This window comes from Carcharhinus amblyrhynchos, chromosome 6 (assembly GCF_965287045.1).
Source record: "Carcharhinus amblyrhynchos chromosome 6, sCarAmb.v2.hapA, whole genome shotgun sequence".
Lineage (NCBI taxonomy): Eukaryota > Metazoa > Chordata > Chondrichthyes > Carcharhiniformes > Carcharhinidae > Carcharhinus > Carcharhinus amblyrhynchos.
The window spans coordinates 19,972,432-19,997,839 of NC_137329.1; the positions used below are offsets into that span (position 1 = coordinate 19,972,432).

Below are 25,408 nucleotides of genomic sequence, written 5' to 3' on the forward strand. Positions count from 1 at the left end.
TTCCAAAGGGTGCGCTACCTCTCCCAGAGGTATCTCAAAGCCAAATCCAAAGGAGTGCCTTACCTCTCCTCTTGGATAACTTCTAGTTATCCAAATGGATCTGCCAACTCAGACTTCCTCATGCCTGTTTAATCTGTACGCTTTGAATTTTATACTTCTGGCCTATCACTTCACTGGCCAGCTGAATCTATAAACCATGCATGCCCAATCCCTGCCCTCAACTCCACGCCACTCCAGCCCCCGTGAAAATGGAATGTGTTGCATTTCGAGGCAGAACCTGGAATTTTCGACCAATTCTGACATTTTTGCCATGACAGAGAACTTCTTCGTTGTAACAAAGTCTCACTGGCACTGAACTGAAGGTACTTGTACCAGAGTCCTCTGTACAGAGCTAACACCCATGACCCTTTCCCTCTCCCTCCGTACTGGTAATTCTTTTATTACACATGACTAGTTGTAGCAACTGCCCTCAAGGAGCAAGGAACTCCAGCACTGCTGCCTGATTGTCCCGTTGATGTGTCATTTTATAGTTGCAACTTTTTAATCATGAATGGATGCTTATCGTACTCATTACAAAAGCCACAGTGAAGCATAGAACTGATGCCTATCCTTGGACTCACTGGCATATTTTGCACTCCCTGGTCAGATCTTAACTCATCACTGGCAATGTTTTTTGCACTCAACGATTAAAACTTTCAACAGGAGAAATGAACTATGTGCTTTCCCATTATGTTTTAGCCACGGGGAACTCAGTGGCTAGCACTCCTGCCTCTGTGTCAGAGCTCATGGCCCATTCCAGAAACCTGACCACACAATGGAGGCTGGTACTCCCAGTGCAGTACAGAACGAGTGCTGCAGTGTCTGAGGTGCCTTGTTTTGGAGAGGTTAAACTGAGACCTTGTCTAGTGGACGCAATGTTTCCTGTGTCACTCTTTAAAAGAAGTGTGAGGAAGAGCTCCCCCCGTGACCTGGCCAATTTTTTCACTGCATTTTCTACATAAACAATTAAGGGTGACTCTCCAAATGCAGTACCGAGAGAGTGCTGCAACGTTGGAGGTGCCATAATTGGACGCCTAAAACATTTCTGTTTATGGAATCTTTCTATGTGCAGTGGAGGCAGTAGCATAATGATATTGTAATCAACAATGTCAAAAATAAATGGAGTTAAGATACAAATTGACCATATCTAATTGACTGGTTTGAGAAACAAAACTCCTTTTACTGTGTTCTCAAGATCTCACAAGTAGAAGCAAAATGAACAAATGTTTTTATTGCTGTGCGAGGTTAGTTTCTTTCCTTTGAATTTTTTTGCACACATACGCAATATTTGACAAATGGCAAAGTGTGCTTGAGACTTTCCAGGCAGCTTAGGAGGAATGTTAGAGATGAATTGAAATAAGATCACAGGTTACTCTGTTTTGTTAGAAGGAGGGGGTGCCTCACGGCACAATGGTTAGCACTGCTGTGAGGCAGCAGTGGTTCAATTCCAGCCTTGGGTCACTGTCTGTGTGGGGTTTGCACATTCTCCCCATGTCAGCGTGAGTTTCCTCTGGGTGCTCCAGTTTCCTCCCGCTGTCCAAACATGTGCGGGTTAGGTTGATTGGTTATGCTAAATTGACCCTAGCATCAAGGGATTAACATGGTAAATATGTGCGGTTACAAGAAAAGGGCCTGGGTGGGATTGAGGTCAGTGCAGATTTGATGGGCTGAACGACCTTCTTCTGCACTGTTAGGATTCTACGGAGGATTGCTGGCCAGAATATAAAAGCTTCCTATTCTTCATCAAATAGTATTGTGGGATCTTTGCTGCTCTTTCAATAAGTTGACAGGACCTCGTTTTAGCAACTCATCCATGGGGCAGTACCTCCACTAATGCTGCACCCCCTCAGTACTGCATTGATGTAGAACTTAGATTATATGTTTAAGGTTCCAGTGCAATACTTGAATCCACATCAGCAACAACTTGCATTCTAGTGGAACCTTTTAAATAACAAAAGATGGTTCACAGTATCTTCAAACGGCATTGTGCGTCAACCCACAGCACATGGACTGCAGTGATTCAAGAAGGCAGCTCACCACCACCTTCTCAAGGGCAACTAAGGATGGGCAATAAATGCTGGTCAGCATGTCCCACAAATAAGTAAAAAGGGAGTGTTATCAGGAAAGAAAATTGACAGCCAGGGATCGGAAGAAAGGTGACCAAAAATATGGCCAAAGTTTTCAGGTGTATCTTAAGGAGCAGAGATGAGGTCTAGGGAAGGAACTCCTCCACCACCCTCCCCTTCCCCCCTACCCCCTGCACTCCCAGGAAACCTGAAGGCCCTGCTGCTAATGTTGGAGTAATGGGAATCAGGGACGTACAAGATTGTAAATCTGAGGCATAAATGGTACTCATTGGGCGAAGCTAATGTTGGGGTAACTGATGCTTCGTGGATAAAAGATGCTGCACAGACTGTGCATGTAACAATGCTGTTTCCTTTCACACTCTAGGTACTGTGGGTTAAATACAAATCGGCGGACCTCGTCATTAGTGGGATTTATGGTGAGCTGCAAGTGCTCATTCCACGCACCCGTGATGTTCCCTCAGAACCCACTGGCAGCACTGGGAGTGGAAAGGATTGGATGGTCCAGTGTGCATTACCGGTTGGCTCTGTTCAAGCCGCTGAAGGACCGAATCCCGCCACCCTTGGATTACAACGTCCTCTCTGATGGTTGCTACTCGGGCAACCCGTTGCTGGCAGGGTTCGAGACCATGGCCTGCACAACGGCAAGGTCCACCCACGTCTTTGTGGACGCAGTCAGCGAGAAGCCTAAGGAGGTACCTGAGCACTTCCGGAAGCAACTTGAGAAGATTCTAGTGCAGCCAAAAGCTGCCAATTAAATGTTTTAAAAAGTGATCACCTTCTCTTAAAAAGGTACATTTTGTGACTGCCTGTGGCTGGCACAGGTTGGAAAGTCACCCAAGAAATCAGCCGCAGTTTATCACCCATTGATTTTTCCCTCCAGCTCTGGCTGCAGTGAGGCTCTCAATCCCAGCTTCAAGCCTTGCTAAATTTACAATAAAAACAGAAAATGCTGGAGCTCAGCAGGTCTGGTAACATGAGAAAAAGCAGGGTTAACTTTGAGTCTGAAGCATACAGTTTCGAAACATCAACTCTCTTTCTCTCTCTGGAGATGCTGCCAGATCTATTGAGTTTTTCCAGCATTTTCTATTTTTATTTCAGATTTCCAGCATCTGCGGCATTTTGCTTTTATGCACTAAATTTATGCTCAAGAGCAAATGAAACCCTTACCAAAGGAGCAGCCTTTAGCATTAGAGCTTTACCCGTAGTTAATATATCCCATTTTATTTTTCTGCTGTGCAATAATTTTCCAGTATGAGTGCACACATCATCAGAATATAAAATTAAGAACTGCTATTTCCTTCAATCAAAATGTTCTGAAATATATCAAGAATTCTATTTATCCACGCAGTCACCCAAGGCCAGAATTAAACCTGGGTCTCCGGGACTGTGAGGCAGCAGTGCTAACAACTGCACCACCCCACTTGTCTTGTGAAGTTTACTGCTGTAATTGTAATCACCTTTGATGGCTGGATTACCTGGCATTTCTTTACTAATGCACAAATTTTAATGCTTTGTCAAACTGGGCAATAAACATGTAACCTGCTGCCATGTATGCTTATTCCAAAAGCTAAATAAATTTGTCAAGTTTTAAATATTTAATTCACTGTGTTTCACTTATGCACAGAAATGAAATAAGTTTCAACAAGAAGATTCAAATGATTTTTTTTAAAGCCTGCATGAATGGGTCGGAATGTCACTTTTCTGATTTCTGTTGGAAAGGGACCAGGAATTGGTCCAGTAGCATCCTAGTAAATCTTTTCTGCACTCTTTCTAGTTTAATGATATCCTTTCTACAATAGGGTGACCAGAACTGTACACAATATTCCAAGTGTGTCCTTACCAATGTCTTGTACAACTTCAACAAGATGTCCCAACTCCTGTATTCAGTGTTCTGACCAATGAAACCAAGCATGCTGAATGCCTTCTTCACCACTCTGTCCACCTGCGACTGCACTTTCAAGGAGCTATGAACATGTACACCTAGATCTCTGTTTTGTAACTCTCCCCAATACCCTACCATTAACTGAATAAGTCCTGCCCTGGTTCAATCTACAAAAAAAATGCATCACCTCACATTTAACTAAATTAAACTCCATCTACCTATCATCAGCCTACTGGCCCATTTGATCAAAATCCCATTGCAATCCAAGATAACTTTCTTCACTGTCCACTATACTATCAATTTACTCTTCAAATTTCTTCTTTACTCAGGAGGTAACAGAGTCAGTTTCAGCTGGCAAATTTATGTCAACCCAATCAATTGGAGGAAGTTCTCCCTGTTTCAAGGGTATAATCTCTCCAATGGAGTTTGCACATTCTGTCTGCATGGTTTCCTCCAGATGCTCCAGTTTCCTCCCACAGTCCAAAGATGTGTTGGTTAGGTTGATTCGCTGTAATAACTTGACTCTAGTGTCAGGGGGATTAGGAATGTAAATATGCGGGGTTATGGGGATGGGACCTGGGTGGGATTGTTGTCATTGCAGGCTCGATGGGTCAAATGGCCTTCTCCTACACTGTAGATTCTATGAATTTACTACCATTGTAGAATTTCTGACAAAAGGATTCTCAATTCCAACTCAACATTGGACAGATTTGCCTCTTGCTAATCTAAGAGGTTGGCAGTCATCATTAAAGCCATCAAACTTGTTGTTGAGAAGGATGTTCTCTCAGGTCAGTATGTGACTAGATTTCCAACCCAACACAAACTGAATGGAGTCACAGTTTCTCTAATCTTTAACAGTATTGCCCAGGCTTGCTAAGGAGCTTCCAGGTATTAAAAGGTTGATTTCCTCAATGTTTCTGTAGGTGATTCTTTACTGTTTGAGAAGGATGGGTAACAAATGCTGGCCTTGCCAGCAATGCCCATACCTCATGAATTAGTAAGAAAATTGGTAAACATCTATTAACAGATTAACATAACCTCAGTGGACAACCAAGCAACAACCTCAATTAGTACATTTACAGCGAAAATTCAACTATCAAATACATCCTTGTAGCACAGTGGGATGTAGCTTTATTTAAAGTCAATGAATTTCTGAAACATTATATCAAAGTGTTTTATTTTAATGATCATGTGAATGGTAACAGTTTTGCTGACAGCATCTTTGAAAGTTACTTATTGAAGGACATTTTGTACTCTTCTAGTCTATAAATATTATTTGTACAGTACATTTGAAATGTTAGGGTAGCATTTCAGGACACTTAATCTAACAAGACTTGTAAACGTCCGTTTCGATGATTAATAAAATTCGAGAAATGGTAGTGCAGACAGTGGCCATTTGGCCATTGCACTTGTGCTAGCTCTTCAACTAAATTTCCACTCTAATCTCATCTCCCTGCCCTTCTCCCATACCCTTCTACCTTTTAAAACGTGCAATTCCCTTTCATGTAGTGTGCTGTCTCTGCACAATAACTACTTAAAAAGCATCCCATGCCTCAAACCCATCGTGGGACTTCTAATTGCCCACCCCCTGGTGATACATGTTTAATGGGGTTTTAGAAGAACACACTTCTTCAAAATTCACCCTGGCAGTTTGAAGACCATTCAAGACATCCTTTAAGTTTCTTCATTTGTTCTGCTCCATACTAAGTGCCTTTAAGTTCATCCCAAGCTCTGTTGCCTGTATCCTAACTTGCAATAAGAGGCATTCATCCTGTTTTCGCTCACCTACACTGACTCCTTGTCTGAAACATCTGTATTTTAAAATTTCACATTGTTGGATTTAAATCATTCCATGGCCGTAACTTCCTCCAACGCTTCAATTCTCCGAGATCTTGGCAGTCCTCCAATTCTAACCCCTTGGGCTTTACGATTTCAATGCTTCACCAATACTTTCAACTGTCTGGGCCCTAAGCTCCGGCATTCCATCCCTAAATCTCCTTCCTATCTTTCCTCAGATGCAGCTTTTATCCACTGCCTTTACGTCTCACATTTTGTTTGATCATTCTTGTGTGAGGCGCTTTGAAACATTTTTGCCACAGTGTAAATGCAAGCTAACTTGAACATGAGAATAAAACAAGTTAGTGTTGATGCTGTTAATCTTTGCCAGCATTTGTCCTGTAAAATTTAGATGGCTGCTGGTAGTGATCCTCCAACCAAGCAGCATTCTCTTCTGATTTGGAAGGGGAAGGAGAGCCAGGAGTGAGCCACGTGTACTTTTATTTCACACAACGTGGACCCTACTGATCATCACACATTACTCAGAACCACAGGATTCTTGGCCATACACCCTGACAACAGCAGGTCAGAACCCATCACTGAACTGTGCTGGGTACAACCCCAAATTACACAAAAGTAAATTCTTCATTACAGAATATATCTACATACATTCATATGCACACATACACACACACACAGACAAAATCTGAGGTGGAATTATATTACTTGACCAGCAGTCTGACAGCAGTCGAGGTTTACAGCTTGGAAATAGGCCCTTCAGCCCAACTTGTCCATGCCGCCCCGTTTTTAATCACTAAGCTATTCCTAATTGCCTGCATTTAGCCCATATCCCTCTATACCCATCTTACTCACGTAACTGTCCAAATGCTTTTGAAAAGACAAAATTATACCCACCTCCACTACTGCACTGGCAGCTCATTCCAGAAACTCACCATCCTCTGGACCCTTTTGTATCTCTCCCCTCTCATCTTAAACCCACGCCCTCTAGTTTTAGACTCTCCTATCTTTGAGAAACGAAGTGCCATAAAATGAAATTATTTGTACGAATGGCAGACACAGTCAGACATAACATCAAAAGCTGCAACTGTGCTAATCAGGTGCTTCATCATATAAATAATCACACCATGCATACCTGGTGTAATCCCTTCTGCACATGTAACCGTGCGTCACCTAGTTATCCAGTCATTGAGTCACCTGCAATCTCTTTCCCCTCCTCTACCAGTACTACTGGAGTCCCCAAAGACCCACCTTTGATGTCATTTCTATTTCTCATCTAAATGCTACTCCTCGGTAACATCACAAAAAACGTATCAGGTTCCACATGTTCACTTACCACACCCAGCTCGAGCTCACCCCACCTCCCCTGACTTGCACCATCCTGGGTTTGTCAGATTACCTGGTGAGATCCTGTACATTTCCTTCAACTGAGTTTTGGAAACATTGAAGGCACCCACCATAAACTCTGTACCTAAGCCACAGACGCATTCCTTTTCTTGAAGGCTGAACCACACTGTTCACAATCATAATTCCTATTTGAAGCTGAGATAAGCTTCCCACCACCACTTCCACTGCTGTAACATTTCTAAGCAGCAACTTAGGGTGTTTCATTATGTTAAAGGTGCTATATAAATGTAAATTGTTGTGGCTCCAACACTTAACAACTTTGGTTAACCAATCTACAGAGGTTGACCATAGAACATAGAACATTACAGCGCAGTACAGGCCCTTCGGCCCTCGATGCTGCGCTGACCAGTGGAACCAATCTAATGACCCTCTAACCTAAACTATTCCAATATTATCCATATGTCTATCCACTGACCATTTGAATGCCCTTAAAGTTGGCGAGTCCACTACTGACTGACTCAGACAAACCTAATAACTAACAAACATTCCAACAAATCTCGCTGCCATTTGAGAGACTAATTTATCTGATGTGCGGCTGCCTTGTAAACCCCAGGCAATCACTTTCCCTTCATTGATTTTTCCTTGCCCTTCCTTTTCAGATCTTGTCCACCGATCACCCGTTCAGGTTGCAACTGTAGCAAATGAGGCATTGCATCATTCGGAACAAGTCAACTCACTAAGTTGTGGCCACCTGGAAAACCACGCAAGGGCTTCATGTAAATGAGGTCAACGAATGAAATTGTTCAATTACTTCACACACATACACTATACAGAACCAAAAAGTGAAATGCAATGATAAAAATAGTGCCATTTGAAAAGAGAGGTTGCAGAATTTTTAAATCATTGCTTCTCAAGATTCAGACATTACAGGAAAGACCTGTATTTATTGCTCGTACCAAAATGTCTTTGAGAAGGTGGTGGCTAGCCTTGAACTGTCACTGTCGGTGTGGTATAGATACTTGTTCCTGTTAGGGTTGGAGGCCCAGGATTTTGACCCAGCAATCTTGAAGAAATAGCGATATGTTTCCAAGTCAGAATAGTGTATGTTTTGGAGAAGAGCTTGTAGGTGATGGTATATACCCCAGTAGCTGCATCCTTGTCCTTCTAAGAGGTGGAGGTCATGTGTTTGGGACAGAATGGAGACTAGAAGCAGTTAAATCAAATCTTTCCTAACCCATGCTCACAAAGTGGAATTGCCTGTAGTACAATTAAAAACCCATCCAGGTAACTCTTGGCTGTCCTAGTGGAAGATCTTACTAATGTTTCGTTATTTACATCAAGAGAGTATATAATGGGGTGAAATGATCTGACATCTTATATTCCACGTGCAAGGCAAAAAAAAACTGAATGTGCCCAATGCTCCTAACATTTAAAACTGTACAAATGTATCAAAATAAAGTCTTTGTCCATAACACATGGATTAGCATGGCCTCATCATCGATGTAAACAAATGTCTGGGCAAAAGTTGCCCCGTGAGTTAATGAGGTAAAGAATGAACTATATTAAGAAAGTGAGACCGAACTGATAACTTTCGGTCACTTTACATATGGCAAGTACTTGCAGTCTGTTAGTTGGTTCTTGTGTCTTCAACAGAAATGCATTAAAGGTTTATATGTTGGAGGAGAATTGTCACATTGCTAGACAGAGATTCCTGTGTTGGCATCACAATTCAATGTGGTTTCGCGTCAGGTCTTCTCCATAGTTGGTGGCCTGGCTGCCCACGAACATATTCCAGTTGTCTAGGATTTCTTGTTTTGATAATCTTTTATCCTATTAAAAGAATGAAATACAGGACATTCAAATATTTTGGGACAAAACAAAAAGTGGAACAAGCTCCATCCAACCAACTGTTATGAACACATGACCTGCAAGTATGGTGGAAACAAAAACACAAGAATTCTCAAGAGGCAACTTACATATATTTAGAATCATTGAAACCCTGCAGTGCAGAAGGAGGCTATTCAGCCCATTGAGCCTGCACCGACAACAATCTCACCCAGGCCCAATCCCTATAACCCCATGTATTTACCAAAATTAAGCAGCAACTTTTCATGGCCAATCAACCAAAGCTGCACATCTTGGGAGTGTGGGAGGAAACAAATTGTCCCTAAATTATTGTTCCCTTAATCTGGTTTCCAATGGGAGTACCATAAGCATAGACATGGGTCAAGGGTGGTGTAGGAAAAACACATTGTTAAGATGGCGGCACGGGCTCGTTGGGCCGAAGGGCCTGTTTCCTGTGCTGTGTTGTTGTTTGTTCTTTGTATCAGGAGGAAACCCACATAGACACAGAGAGAATGTACAAACTCCACACATGGCATTAACCCAAGGCCAGAATTGAACTCAGGTATCTGGCGCTGTGTGAGGCAGCAGTGCTAACTACAGTGCCACCACGATATTTGAAGAGAACAATCTTGCAAGACAAGGGGGAAAAGCTGGGGTGTGGGACTAAATTGGACAGATATGTCAAAGAGCCAACACAGACTCAATAGCAATATTATTTCCAGGAAGTTTGTAAAGGAAGAAGGTGGAACGTGGGGTCCTTGATTATGCTGGTTGCTTTTCTGAGGCAGCAGGAAATGTAGGGAGTGCCAATGGAATGGGGGCTGGTTTGAGTAATGGACTGGGCTTCGTTCACAACCCTTTGTAGTTTATTGCGGTCTTGGACAGAGCAAAAGTGATAGCAAAGTTTAAAGTTTATTTATTAGTATCACAAGTAGGCTTACATTCACACTGCAATGAAGTTACTGTGAAAATCCCTGATGACCATACTCCAGCACCTGTTCAGGAAAGTTGTGACGCAACCAGAAAGAATGCTTTCTATGGTGATCTGTAGAAGTTGGTGAGAGTTGTAGCTGACATGCCAAATTTCCTTAGTCTCTTGAGAAAGTAGAGGTGTTGTTGGGTTTTATTAACTATAGTGTCGGCATAGAGGGACCAGGACAGGTTTTTTGGTGATCTGGACACCTAAAAACTTGAAGCTGTCAACCATTTCTACTTCGTCCCCATTGCCTCAGCAAAACAACCAGCATAATTAAGGGCCCCCTACACCCTGGACATTCTCTCTTCCACCTTCTTCCTTTGGGATAAAAGATACAGAAGTCTGAGACCACATACCAACCAACTCAAGAACAGCTTCTTCCCTGCTGCTGTGAAGACTTTTGAATGGACTTACTTTGCACTAAGTTGATCTTTCTCTACATCTAGCTATGACTGTAACACTACATTCTGCACTCTCTCATTTCCTTCTCTATGAATGGTATGTTTTGTCTCTACAGCATGCAAGAAACAATACTTTTCACTGTATGTTAATGCACGTGACAATAATAAATCAAATCAAAATCTAGACAGGATCCTCCAGAATGCTTCCTGAAGTCGATGACTATCTCCTTCATTTTGTTAACACTGAGGGAGAGATTATTGTTGTCGCGCCAGTTCACCAGATTCTCTATCTCTTTCCCATACTCCAAACTGTCATTGTTTGGAGATCTGACCCACTATGGTGGTGTCATCAGCAAACTTGAAAATTGAGCTGGAGGGGAATTTGGCTGCACAATCATAGGTATATAAAGTATAGTAAGGGGCTGATGATATAAAGGGGAGACTGATCCCCTCTCTGCGAGCTAACACCTAACCAAAGAGGAGTACCTCACTTCATAATCTGTTAAAAACATGTGAGAAATAGTGCGATCTGCTTTTCAGAAAATTTTAGGTGCATTGACCCGAACAGGTGCCAGGATGTGGTGACTAGGAGAATTTCACAGTAACTTCATGGCAGTGTTAATGTAAGCCTTACTTGTGAGTGATAAATAAGCTTTAATGTTAGAATCAAAATAACTACCTGAGACTCTCTCTGTAAAGTCAATGAGTAACACTTCATTTATCTAACTAAAAGTGAACAGGTTAACTAAACTATTAACAAACCAAATAAAACAGTATTCTAATAGAATGCTGTTTAGAGAATTACAATTCCCACTTATTAACAAAAAAGAAATAGAACTTTTTTTAGTCACTCTCAAAATATAACCAGGTTTATCTTCCAGAATCTTCTGTCTTTTCTTCCGTCTGGAATCTCTAGTTTCTTTTGGCAAGTTTTCTATTCAGGTGAAGCTTTGAGCTGTGGCAAAGAGAGCAGTTGCTATCTATCTCTCTCGAGCTGAGAGTTGTCTCTTATATCCGTGATGACATACCAACATCCCCACAACAGGATTGGTTCTCAGGTTACCAAAACATCAAATTTAAATCTAATCAGCTGCTGTTAGCTAAGTTTAACCCAACAGGGCAAAATTCAAAAACAACCTGTTATCTTGGCAACACTACTGCCAGGCTTCTCGATATGAAGTTTCAGTCTGTATACTGCATTTGCTCCTGCATCACTTTTTAAAAACTTAAATATAGAAAAATAACCACCTTTTTAAGAGACAATTTTACTAACACCAACTTCATAACATGGAGGACACAGACTTGTGGGGCACTGGTGTTGAGGATAACTGTTGAGGTGGTGTTGTGGTTTATGCTTGCTGATTGTGGTCTGTGGGTTTGGAAGCTCAGAATCCAGTTGCAGAGGGAAGAACCGAGCCCCAGGCCACCGAGTTTGAAGATGATTTTTGTGGGAATAATGGTGTTGAAAGCTGAGCCGTAGTTAATAAACAGGAGTCTGATGTAGGTGTCCTTGTCATCTAATTGTTCCAGTGCTGGGTGCAGGGCCAGGGAAATGGCGTCTGCTGTGCACCTGTTGTGGCAGTAGGTGAACTGTAGTAGATCCAGATAGGTCAGGAGACTGGAACTGATCCATGCCATGACCAGCCTTTCGAAGCACTTCATAATGACGCATGACAATCGTCATTAAAGCATGCGCCCTGGCTTTTCTTTGCATCTATTCTTGCGTGTGAGAAATTGCATGAAAGCCTCTGAAAAGAGTATGACAATAAATAATCTTCTTTATTTTTAAATTCACAAAAGCTTGCTGCCGAAACTTTTTAAAATGGGGCCAAACCGCTCAGAGGGTAAGAAATCACACTAACCTCACAAGTAAAAAAAAACTTTTATTATGGAATGACATGAAAACATAAATTCCATCCGTTGCACATTGAATGCAAAAGGAGGAAGTCATGCTAAATTTGTACTAACCACTGAAGTGCTGTGTGCAATCCTGAGCAATGGACTTTAGTAAATCAGTCAAGGTCTTGTAAAGGGGTCAGAGGAGGCTTAACAGAATGACACAGGAATGTACAACTTTAGTGAGGTAAAATAACTGGAGAAGCTGGGTTTGATTTGCTTAAACCAGATACGGTAAAAGGGAGGTTTGGTAGAGCTGTTCAAAATGGTGTAGAGCTTTGATGGAGAAAATAGGGAGAAAACTACTTTCTCCACAAATGGTCTGGTAAGCAGAGATCATGGATTAAAATACCTCAAAATAGCTAGAGGGAAAATGAGGAGAATATTTTGCTCATGGAGGGTTGCTAAGATCCAGAACTTCAATTTGATTTGATTTATTATTGTCACGTATAGTAGTATAGTGAAAAGTATTGTATCTTACACGCTATACAGACAAAGCAAACCGTTCATAGAGAAGGAAACGAGAGAGTGCAGAATGTAGTGTTACATTCATAGCTAGGATGTAGGGAAAGATCAACTTAATGCAAGGTAGGTCCATTCAAAAGTCTGACAGCAGCAGGGAAGAAGCTATTCTTGAGTCAGTTGGTATGTGACCTCAGACTTTTGTATGTTTTTCCTGATGGAAGAAGCTGGAAGAGAGAACATCCAGGGTGTGTGGGTTCCTTAATTATGCTGGCTGCTTTGCTGAGGCAATGGGAAGTGTAGACAGAGTCAATGGATGGAGATTGGTTTGCATGGTGGATTCAGCCACATTCACGACCTCTTGTAGTTTCTTGCGGTCTCGGGTACAGCAGGAGCCATACCAAGTTTTGATACAACTAGAAAGAATGCTTTCTATGGTGCATCCGTAAAAGTTGGTGAGGGTTGTAGCTAACATGCCACATTTCCTCAATCTTCTGAGAAAGTAGAGGTATCTGTGGGCTTTCTTAACTATAGTGTCGGCATGGAGGGGGGTACCAGGACAGGTTGTTGGTGATTTGGATACCTAAAAGTTGAAGCTTGAAGATGGAAATTTTCAAAGTACAACCACATGAAGGAGGATTAATTTTGAAGACTATGGAACATAAGCCTACCTGTGGGATTAAATTAGACAGCTCCTTCAAAGATCTGGCATGGATGTAATGACCTCCTACCGCATTCTAAAATTCTTTGGCTGTGTCCAGAATCTCTAGTCTTACAGGAAATATTCATGTATTCTTACCCACCTTATTCTTGTCAGACTCGTAGACGAGATGTCTGGCTTCAGCCTGTGCATGGTCATAATCCTCCGGGAGGATCCAATGTTTGATTTCAGACTTGTCCATCTTTCCGTCCTTGTTTATGTCGCGGAAATCAGTGAACTGCTCCCGCTCGGTCTTGACCCATTCAGGCTCGGTGATTCCTTCTTCCCGTTCATACATATCAGCTGGAAGAAGAGCAGGAAAATTAGTCCAAGTGAACCCATGAATCCTTACTCCACTAACCCCAGTGAAAGTGGAAGCAGGAGAGATCTTTGCTGTGTGCGATATCCTAACGCACACCAAATCCCATTTACTCATCACCCCTGCCCTTGCTGACCGACACTAGTTCATGATCCAGCAACACCTCAACTTCATAATCCTCGTATTCAACAATCCCCCTCCCCACTCCTACTGGCCTTGCCCTTTCTCTATTGCTACAATCTTCGACATCTACAACCCTCCCAAGATCTCTGCGGTCCTTCAATTCTGGCCCACTGCACAAACCCAATTTTAATCACTTCATCATTAATGGCCTTGCCTCCTGGTGCCTGGTCCCTAAATTCTGGAATTCTCTCCTTAAGTATCTCCACCTCTTTAGCACTCTCTCTTTCAAGACGCTTTTCAGAAACTGCCTCTTTGGTTAACTGTTATTTCCTTCTGTAGCTCCATGTAAGGTTTGTTTGATAATATCCCTGTGAAGTATCTTTGGATGCTTCACAATGTTAAAGATGCTGTATAAATGTAAACCAGTGCTGTGTGGTATTGATGATAATGAAGTGGAGATGTCGGCGTTGGACTTGGGTAGGCACAGTAAGAGGTCTCACAACATCAGGTTAAAGACCAAATCTCTCCTGAGACATTTTTCCTCCTTCCCAAGGTTTACAAGGATCTTGGGTAGATTTGTGCTATATGTATCTGAACAATAAACGACTGATTTCACTGCAGTCCTGGTTGCGTGCACACACGCAAGCACCCCTAATTTTAGCTTCTTGAGTTATTCCACTCACCTGACAAAGGAGCAGCACTCCGAAAGCTTGTGATTCCAAAAAAAAACCTTTAACTTAGTGTTGAGAGACCTTTTACTGTGCCCACCCCAGTCCAACACCGGCATCTCCACATCGTAAAGAGGCAAAGATGTATAGGTAGGGAATTTCAGAGTTTAAAATCCAGGCAGCTGAAGGCACACCTCACAAAACTGGAGCGATTAAAATCAGGGATTTTCAAGAAGCTAAAATTAGAGGTGCTTGTGTGTGCATGCAACCAGGACTGTGCTGAAATCAGTGGTTTATTGTTCAGATACAGATAGCACAAATCTACCCAAGATTCTTGTATACCTTGGGGAGAAGGGAAAATGCCTCAGGAGAGATTTTTTCTCCCTAATTTGTTCCATTAATTAAAATCAAGCATTTCTAAAATGTAAAAATCATTTTAAGCTGATGTAGACCATTAGATTAGTTAATTTTGCTGCACGTGTTTAATGTGTTCAGTATGTATGGGATGTGAAGACAGACTGTGTACTCATACAAAGAAAGCAAACCACCACTGTTCACATATCAGCACCTGGTGACAACTACTGAGCAATTACAGGTAGCTAATGGCTCTGAATGGAATTTAATTACTGTGAAATTAATTAATGTGAAATCACTGTCTATTCTAACTCGCATTGAGTCCTGTTCACATATTGTCCCTGGGCTCACTAACTTTCATCGAGTCCTGAAGTGGCAATGCTTCAATTTAAAAATTCTAGATCTCTGTGCTCCTCCAATTTTGGCCTTTCACACTGCCCCAATTTTCATTGCTCCATCAATGGCATCCGTGCCTTCAGCTGCCAAGGCCCTAACATCTGGAATTCTCTTCCTAAACCTCCCCTTCCTCCTTTAAGACACTCCTTTAAACCTACCCCTTTAACAAAGCTCTTTGTCATCTGACATTTCCTTATTGATCAAGCGCACAATTTTGTTTGATAACACTTCTGTGAACTGTCTTAGGATGGTTTGCTATGTTAGAGGTGCTATATAAATGCAGGTTGTTGAAATTCTGCTTTTTTTTGTACATATAAATGATTTGAGATCTTGGTCTATTTTATCAGACTATTTAAATCATGCACAAAGCCATGCAATTAATAAAATAGTTACTTTTAGATACCTTTGCCTATTGAGAAGTTCTTATAGATAATTAATAGGGAAATTGCTAAACAATGTGAAATCCATTTTATTCTTGCTTTCTTAGAGTTACAGTCACTGCTGCCCAGCTCACACAGACAATCCAGTTAGACTACCAACATATCTGGTCAACACTGCCAGCAGGGGCCCTCCAGGGAATTCGGGGTTCAAATCTCACCAAAGGAATGGGCCAAATTTTTCTGTAAAAATAATAGCGTAGAAACAGTGCAAGCCATTGTTAATGAGCAAATCACCCAGCGAGTTCAGGGGATCAAGGGATATGCTGGGAATTTGGAATCGCAGAACTTGCTGTTCAATTTCTTTTTCTTTTCCCACACCTAGTGGTACGCAAGGCAGACTGTTCCCTTAGTGAGGGGTTTCATTGAACAGGCCGCTAGCCTGGCACCAGAGGCTTATATCTTGAGCAGCACCACTCCACATCAAGCTTGGTTGACCAGGAGAGTTGCCCGCTCTTACCGCCTGCCATTGGCGTGTTGGAAGGATTTTGCAGGTTGATACTCAACTCGTTGGCCACGTTACGAACACATCATTGCCATCAAGTCCTGGGGTGAAATTTGAACTCAGAGCTTCTGGCTCAGAGGCACACTACCCACTGTAGCACAGGACCTCAAGATCTTTAAAAAAAAATTAAATTAAAAAAAACATTTCTGATATGTGGGCATCACTGGCTGGTCCAGCATTTATTGAATGCTAGGCCATTCCAGAGGCTGGATTTGAACATTAATTAAATTCATCACAAAATACAAAATTCATCCTTAACAATGTAAGTACTCTATAAACAACATGATAATTGTCAATGACAGGAAATCAAGCTCTCTAGCCCATAAAGAGAACAATATGAACAGATAACTCTTATTCCTGTATGTAGCAAATTGTTGTCAAGAGCTGTAAAGACTCACTTGCTCACTTTAAATTGATATTTTTTAAACCCACACACACTCTCAATCCAATCTTCTTTGTTTCTATTTCTCTTTCTGGACTTGTTTTGATTTGATGTTTTAAGTTTCCTTTGTTTCAGGCAGTCTCCCCCTTTAAGGAACTGCCCCTTTTACTTTGTCCCTCAGTTTATTTGATTCAGTTTATTTGATTTGCCAGAAAGATTGGCTGGAGTAGAGTCAATAGTCAGGGGAGCCGATGAGATTTAACACAGGCATTGCCTGATGCAATTTTTCAAAGCCATCTTCGCCTTTCTGTGAAGATGAAGTGTCAGCCCAAGCCCAAGATGGGGTGCAAAATCTCATCCTGTCGGCTTGGATCTTGTTTGTCTCTCTCATGGGGACCAGGGGTTGGATTTAATTGGAATTAGGATTGGTGTTTTGGATGGAATTTTAAAAAATCTGAAAAAATTATATTTGAGCTGAAAGTTTTAAAGTTTAAAGTTTATTTATTAGTGTCACAACCAGGCTTACATTAACAATACAATTAAGTTACTGTGAAAATTCCTGAGTCGCCACACTCCAGTGCCTGTTTGGGTACAAAGAACAAAGAACAACACAGCACGGGAAATAGGCCCTTCGGCCCAACAAGCCCGCGTCGCCATTTTAACATTGTGAGTGCCCTCCTATATCTATGACCTTAGTCTACGCCTATTGTGGAAGATTGTGGGAAGGACTAATTTAGGGACAATTTGTTGTAGGGTGCTGAGGGAGAATTTAGCATGGCTGATGCACCTAATCAGCGCGTCTTTCAGACTGTGGGAGGAAACTAAAGCACCCAGAGGAAATCCACACAGACATGGGGAGAACACGCAAACTCCACACAGACAGTGACTCAAGCTAGGAATTGAACCTGGGTCCATGATGCTGTGAGGCAGCAGTGCTAACCACTGTGCCAGCATGTCACCAAGCTGAAGGATATGTTAAAAAGTTTAACTAATGTCGAATGCTATGAGATGCCCCATTCCAGTTAGATTTGGTCCTAACGATCTCAATGACACTGTACTGGTCAAAGTCCAATGTTCTGCTAATGCTCGAGTCTGCTCAAAGAGAAACATGGCACTGTGATCGCGAACCATCAATAGCTCCATTGGAAAACTCATCAATAGATCCAAAGGTCAAATGAATTGATTTTTAAAAATTTATTTACATGCATGTATTATTAAAACGCATTAATCCCTCTATCAACATTGTTAAATCAGATTATCCATTTTAGATTATCTGGTCATTGTCACTTTCTTGTTTGTGAGACCTTGCTGAGTGCAAATTGGCTGCCACATTTATGCATGACAATAGTAACTATACCTCAAAATGTGTGGCACTGAAATCATGAAAGACACTACATAAGTACCAGTGTTAGTTCCAAAGTATTACTTTGTAAATAAGTATTACTTATGTAAGTATCAAAAGATACAAAAGTCTGAAAACACATACCAATCGACTCAAGAATAACTTCTTCCCTGATGCCATCAGACTTTTGAATGGTCCTATCAATATCAAGCTGATCTTTCTCTTCACCCCATCTGTAATTGCAATATTATATTCAGCAACCTCTCCTCTCCTTCTCCCCTATGTGCTGTGTGAATGGTATGTTTATCTATAGAGCATGCAAGAAACAATACTTTTCACTGTATCCCAATACACGTGACAATAATAAATCAATTCATTCTTTAAATGCACAGACCACACTGGTAGTCAATTTTGGCAAATCAAGTCCTTAATAAGTTGCTTATTAATGCACAATGTTTCTATATTTGTGTCTGAAGGTATTTGTATTCACGAGAGCTTTTGGATTCACACTGAATAAACAATCCACAAGAACAGGCTTCTAAACATTAAAAATTTCTCAGTTTTACTGAGAAATGTTTTCATTCTTTGATTTATTGTCACATGTATTAGTATACAGCGAAAAGTATTGTTTCTTGCATGTTATACAGACAAAGAATGCCGTTCATAAAGAAGGAAAGGAGAGAGTGCAGAATGCAGTGTTACAGTCATATAGAGTGCAGAGAAATTCAGATTCAAATATGTGATTATTACTTGTATTTCATGAAGTTAGTAAATAAGTCAGTTTGCATTCAGTCATGAAAGCAAAATGTACATTTTACTTATTCAGCAGTTGTCTAAGGATGATGTCTTCATAATGATGCTGGAATATACACAGAATGCTGCAGCAGAGAAGAGTGTTGTTTGGCCCATCTTGCCTATGCTAGCATTTTGGAAGACCCAAATCCCGCTTCCCTTCTCCTTCCTCATGGCCCTGACATGGCTTTCCTTTTGGTGATATACATTCAATTTCCTTCTGAAAACTGCTGCGGAATCTGCTTCCGTCAAACTTTCATGTGAGGTTTTCCAGATCGTGAGTCACTGTGTTTAAAAAAAACCTCCCGCTCACCGCCATCCCCTCCCTCCTCCCCTCCCTCTCCCCAGTTTGTGTTGCCTATTGTCGGCTGCTGAACTTTCCTTCCCTCAGATTCCACTACAGAGCTTGAAGAAAAGGCAGAAGCAGAGAGAGTTTGAAGCTTTTAAATCTCGAGTCTGTCATCTCCTCATTACTGCAGAGGGCACTGCTGCTACACCAGGGGGACCTGACACCCACACAAGGAGCTAAAAAAACAATCCTGGAAAGCTTTGCCAATGATTCTAACACACTATCAGAAAATAATAAATGGGGCAAAGTACGTGATTCAAAAGGCATTATTCCTTACCGATGTACTCATCCTCATCAACAAATCCATCTTCATTCTTATCGATGTCTTCAAGTGTTTCCTAGTAATAAGAACACTTTGTAAGTAGAGTTACCCAAGCTTTAGATCTGCTGTTTTCACATCACCTTGTGTAGCTTGGTGTCAAATTTTATTTGATAACCTTCCTCTGAAATATTAAGAGAACTTCTGCCACATTAAAGCTGCTATACAAATGCAGGCTGTTGTTGTTTCTGGTCAATGAAGTGTAATCACATTGTAATGTGGAAAACACAGCAGCCCATTTGTACACAAAGATTCCACAAATAGCAACGTGACAATGACCGGGTCATCTGTTTTCAGGTGCTGCTGACAGAAACACTGTCCAGGACACTGAACAAAGATCCCGGCTCTGCCGCAGTGCTTAGACAGTTGTAACGCCAGACAGAAAAAACACACTGACCTTCACCGTCCCTTTGGAATCGCCCTTGGGTTACAGCCCTTCTTATCCAACACAACAGCGGGCAAACATTTCAACATTAGCAGCCGAAAGGCATTGCAAGACATTGGCAACCCTACCCTAGTGCTCTGCTACTGCCTTACAGATAGCGCACGCTTCAAGGTATCCACAGGGTCATGACTCCTTGTATGACACGAATTCCCAGCACCCACTGGAGAACTGCATTTCTTATTTATTGGCACTCTTTTATGTCCCCTAATTTAACACTCCTTAGAATCTCGGCTCACACTTAGCTTTTCATGCTCGTTGTTCCTAAAAGTGTTAATGCTGAACCAGTTCAGAACTAACAATTCCTGCAGTGGGCAGGACCAGGAACTTTATCCCCAAGTCTTTCTTTTCCAGCTCCATATACCAGACAATCCTCTCTCTATAGGACTGACTGTTCCCAGAAGTCTATTACTCAACCACACGAACAGTATATTTTCCCTCCCATCTCCCATGTCTGCTGAATCTTACGCCACCTTTCACCCCACACTTGACTTTGTGCTTTCACTTTCACAGCCAAAAAATACATATTGCTTGAGCCAAATGCACAAAGGTTCTTCTGCACATTCATATACATGCACTTAAAATGCACTTGAAAATCAATGGTTTGCAATGTGTCCAAATAAGAATGAGTGTTTAGCTGTGGTATGAAGCTTAACTCATTTGTGTATGTAACAGTGCAAATTATTCAACTCAACTACAAGTATACTTTCTCTACATAAGTCAACTCTGCAACACTTGTGGTTATCTTTTAGGCCTAAGGATCACTGGTTATAATTTAAAAAACGGTCTTTTGTTTACCATTTGGGGAACTGCAATACAAGGAGGTGCCATTATTATATAGCAAGAATGTCCTCAGCAATAAAGGAGCATTATTAGACTCCTGGATTCGCCTTAATGCTCCTAACAGCCTAATTTGTCCAGATTAATCAACTCACTGGCTTTAAATATTACATGAATTGTAGTAAATGTTGAAAGATCCATTAACCTCTACAGTATGAAAAGCCTTCCTATTGAATAACTGGGATCATGTGGGTGATATAAAGCAGAGAAGGAATGGTTTAAATGTTGTTATCAAATAAATTCTGGGCAAAACTCAAAGTTTATCATATAACCAAATTAAAGGTTCCATCTGGTGGTCAACATCCGATGCAATGGGTCATGTGTGGACATTTACTCTAGGGTATTAGCATGGGAATAAGACCATAAGACATAGGAGCAGAAGTAGGCCATTCAGTCCGTCGAGCTCTGCCAGCCAGTGAGATCATGACTGATCAGATATGCCAATCCTCAACTCCACTTTCTTGCTTTATCCTTATAACACTTGACTCCCTTACTGATTCAAAATCCCTCTCAGTCTTGAACATTCTTAATGACCCAACCTCTGCAGCTCTCTGCGGTAACACAATTACATAGATTCACTACCCTCAGAAGAGAAACCTCCTCATTTCTGTCTTAACTGTGTGAGCACTTACTTTGAGATTATACCCTCCCGTCTGCATCTAACTTAAATATCATCCTATCTTTGACTTAAAAGATAAGTTTATGTGGAAATAATGGGAGGCAAGTAATGGCTACCACTAGCCAACACAAGGTACCCAATGCATAAGCAGACTCAATGCCATCACAATTTAGGTTTGGTTTGGACTTTATGCTTTATTTTAAGCATATTTTAGTATTTTGGACCCGCATGTTTGTTTCTTATCTGAGCGATACCCTTAGAAGGATACTTGTGGTACTGGCCTCTTGTCAAGTAACACTGGGGCAACCTAGCACCATCCTAACTAGCCCAATTAAAACGGTTCCACTGTGTCCTTCTCCAATGGGGAGAGAGGACCAAAATGAAACAACTTCTCTGTAAGAAGTTATGGCACATTGTTGGCATCTCAAAGATGAGGCAGGGTCAAAAACCGAATTGTAGCAATTTTTTAAGAGTAAAGTTTATTTATTAGTGTCACAAGTAGGCTTACATTAATACAGCAATGAAGTCACTGTGAAAATCAATTTAATCTTAGTGTCATTTTTAGCATCATTCTTAAAAAATAAGGATTTGAAATCGTAGAATCCTACAGTGCAGAAGGAAGCCATTCGGCCCATCAAGTCTGCACCGACCACGTTCCCACCCAGACTCTATCCCGACAATCCCATGCATTTACCCTAGCTAGCCCCCCTGACACTAAGGGGAAATTTAGTATGGCCAATCCATCTAACCCGCACAATTTTGGACTGTGGGAGGAAACCAGAGCAGCCACAGGAAACCCACACAGACACGGCAAGAACATGCAAATTCCACACAGACGGTGACCCAAGCCAGCAATCGAACCCAGGTCCCTGGTGCTGTGAGACAGTAGTGCTAACCACTGTGCCATCGTGCTGCCCTGAGATCTGGAGATGGTCTTCAGAGGTCATATTTGTTGAAAAAGGGATTCTGTCAAAGTCACAATGGGTTGAATGGCCTCCTTGAGTGCTGCAAGCCTGTCTGATTCTATTCTCAGATCCAGAAGCAAAATGGAAATTTCCTACTTACATAAACAACAATTTCCTTCATGTGCTCAAACTCCTCTGGATGAAGAAAGGCTGTGAACTCCTCCCTGGTGGCCACCATGTCTCCATCTAGATCTGCAGCATGGAATCTCCGCTCATCACGAGGAAGCATCTTCTTAAAGCTGAGCTGATCTGCTGCATCCTGAAACTCTTCCGGGTTCTCTAGAAGGTCCACAAAATGCCAAGTTCTAAGTGAATGAGTTGTTGCAATCCTGACCTACTGCATTTGACCTATCCCACAATCTTCACAGCCATAGTCTTCCAATGGCATTTAAAGTTACAAACCCATTGACAATTCCAATATTTTGCCACAGTTACATTAGGACTCAGAGTTAAACAAAGTAGATTCAGAATCACCTATACATTAGAATCATACTGCAGCAGTCCCTTAATGAAGTCTATCATTATTTTACTCAAAAAGTAATACTTTTCCCAGGATGGAAGTGATCAGGTTCCAGGATGCATCATGTGACACATTGCCATGGTTGGCGGTGCATCTCACGTGCTTAAATGGTTAAAAATTTTTGAAAAGCAGAAGTCATCTTTTGTTGAAATTGACCAGCATGAAGTTTTTATTTATCTTTTAGTTACCCGTCAACTCAATGGGTGCGGCCAAATCAAAAGGCTCTGACCAGATAGGAAACTGTGGTGACAGCTATGCCCACATAAAAACAAAACTAATTTCTAATTATACCTCTTTGGTTACTGAAAATGAAGGGCTGTGGCTTCCAAATTTGGAGAGAGAGTATCAAATCTATGAACCGTAATGAGGACATTTCCGCAAGTAAAGACAAGAAGAAAAGCAATCAGAAAATCCAAACCATGCCATTGTTATGTCAATTGCAAAGTTTATGGACACTACTTTTTTTATTCATTTGTGGGTCACGGGTGTCACTGGCTGGTCAGCATTTATTGCCCATCCCTTGTTGCCCTTGAACTGAGTGGCTGGCTTGTCCATTTCAGAGGGCAATTGAGAGTCAATCATATTGCTGTAGCTCTGGAATCACGTGCAGGCCAGACCAGATAAGGATGGCAGATTTCCTTCCCTAAAAAGGCATTAGTGAACCAGATGTGTTTTTCCGACAATGGTTTCACGGTCATCAATAGATTCTTAATTCCAGATATTTTTTATTGAACTCAAATTCCACCATCTGCCGTGACGGGAATCAAACCCGGAACCCCAGATGAGTTCCTGGATTAATAGTCGAGCAATTATACCACTGAGCCATTGCCTCCCTAGATGCAAAGAGAACTCAAAATGTACCTAGGAGTGTAATAATTGTCCCCTACTGCATAATGTATTACAAAATAATCTGTTAGCAATATTGAAGACTTATTTGCAAATTCATTGAAATGAACAGAAATAACATACAAGATAGATGGTTATTCACAATCAACCATCTTATACTATCCCAAAAAGTCATAATTATCGTCCTAACCAAACCAGATTCCCTGTACCAAATGACAGATTATATTTTTGCTTTTCAGATTAATGAAATCATTTTTCTTTTTGAAACAAGAAAACTTTTATATCATTTAACTTCCAATAGAAGTTCAGAGAAGGTTTTCTACTTAGAGAAATTTGAGGTTCGAAAAACATGTACTAAAACTAGTCAGTAATATGTTGTAGTCCTCCTTTTGAAGTTTGCTCATCTATCAAGTGACCTGAATTTGTGCATTTTTTGATTTTTGCTTCATTCAAACTCAAGGGATTGTGGATGATAGTCCAGACAAAGCACAAAGTAGAAAATGTTTTCAATCTTGACATTTGATGGAATAATAGATATTTTTGTGTCACTTTATTGATGAATAGAAGTGTATGAATGGAGTGATACAATTTGAATATAGGGCAGAAATGACTTGAAGTTATAGTCAGTGCTTTTCTCAGTATCGGAACAATTACGAGGGCTCTCTCGAGGAACATCTGACACAGCGTTGGGATATCACGAGGCTGATTGAGGTCAACAACAGCAGCAACATCAATTGCCTTGCTGGGACCCTAACCTCTAGACCAGAGATGGGCAAGTCATTTAGGTGTCAAAAGATAAAATGGGGTTAACCGGCATTAATAATGGGACCATTGTTTGCAAATTGGATGCAGTTTTCTGGTGACAGGTTTGATTGCTCTACACTAGAATTATTTAAGATGTCCCACTTAATTTGTACTTACGATATTCCTTGTTCAAAACCACGCTGAGATCAACAGTTATCTCATAGACTGTGAAAATGTTGATGGTTAAAAACAGAGCCAGGAAACACTGATGGATTACTTAAATAAAAGCAGCTTAATATTAGCTCAATTGAAAACTTTGGTTGGGATTTACCAGTCCCGCCCACCTCAACACGGGTGGGACCAGAAGACTTGGCAGACCAACCAAAGGTTCGTTGAGTTTGGTTGGGAATTTCTGATCCTGTGGTGGATGGGAGCAGAAAACCCTGGCCCTAATATCCACTGATTGTTGGTGTCTTTAAATAGCCCTATACTGAAAAAACACCAGAAAATCCACAAAAAATGAATTGAAGTCAAATGTCAAAATAACAAAGTACAAGCATAAAAGACGAGAAGTGGCCATTCAGCCCAATTACCTTAGCTCAACCTCCAACTATATTTGGGAAATCTTAAAAGTATTTCCTTTACTATTCTCCCCTTTATTTTACATTGATGTAATGTTCCTGGCACATCATTACATTCTCAAGGTGTGGGCATTGCTGTCAAGGCCAGCAACTACTCCTCATCCCTAAGTGCCCTCAAAAGGCAATGATGGTCCTTCTTTCTGAACTGCTGAAGTCCATCTGGTAAAGATGCTTTAGTAAGAAGTCTCATAACACCAGATTAAAGTCCTGGGTGAGTCACCCACCTGATGATGGAGCAGCGTTCCGAAAGCTCGTGATAGCAAATAAACTTGTTGGACTTCAACCTGGTGTTGTGAGACTTCTTACCATGCCCACTCCAGTCCAATTCCGGCATCTCCACATTGAAGATGCTTTAGATAAGGGGTTCTTGGATTTT

The 25,408-nt window shown here is 41.3% G+C and overlaps 2 protein-coding genes across 2 annotated transcripts in view; one reads left to right on the forward strand and one right to left on the reverse strand.

Annotated features, from left to right (window-relative positions):
- LOC145344422 (uncharacterized) overlaps positions 1–3,834 on the forward strand; it is a 95,073-nt gene extending 91,239 nt beyond the window's left edge. Inside the window, exon 4 of the mRNA XM_080191557.1 lies at positions 2,491–3,834. Coding sequence (XP_080047683.1) covers positions 2,491–2,881 — 391 coding nt within the window. The 3' untranslated portion in view covers positions 2,882–3,834. The remainder of the gene's footprint in view (positions 1–2,490) is intronic.
- Positions 3,835–5,149: 1,315 nt separating this feature from the next.
- Positions 5,150–25,408, reverse strand: part of rcn1 (reticulocalbin 1, EF-hand calcium binding domain) — a 35,597-nt gene continuing 15,338 nt past the window's right edge. The window contains exons 4-7 of the mRNA XM_080189986.1: positions 22,382–22,560; positions 19,374–19,434; positions 13,533–13,732; positions 5,150–8,979 (exon numbers count right to left, since the gene is read on the reverse strand). Coding sequence (XP_080046112.1) covers positions 8,872–8,979; positions 13,533–13,732; positions 19,374–19,434; positions 22,382–22,560 — 548 coding nt within the window. The 3' untranslated portion in view covers positions 5,150–8,871. The remainder of the gene's footprint in view (positions 8,980–13,532; positions 13,733–19,373; positions 19,435–22,381; positions 22,561–25,408) is intronic.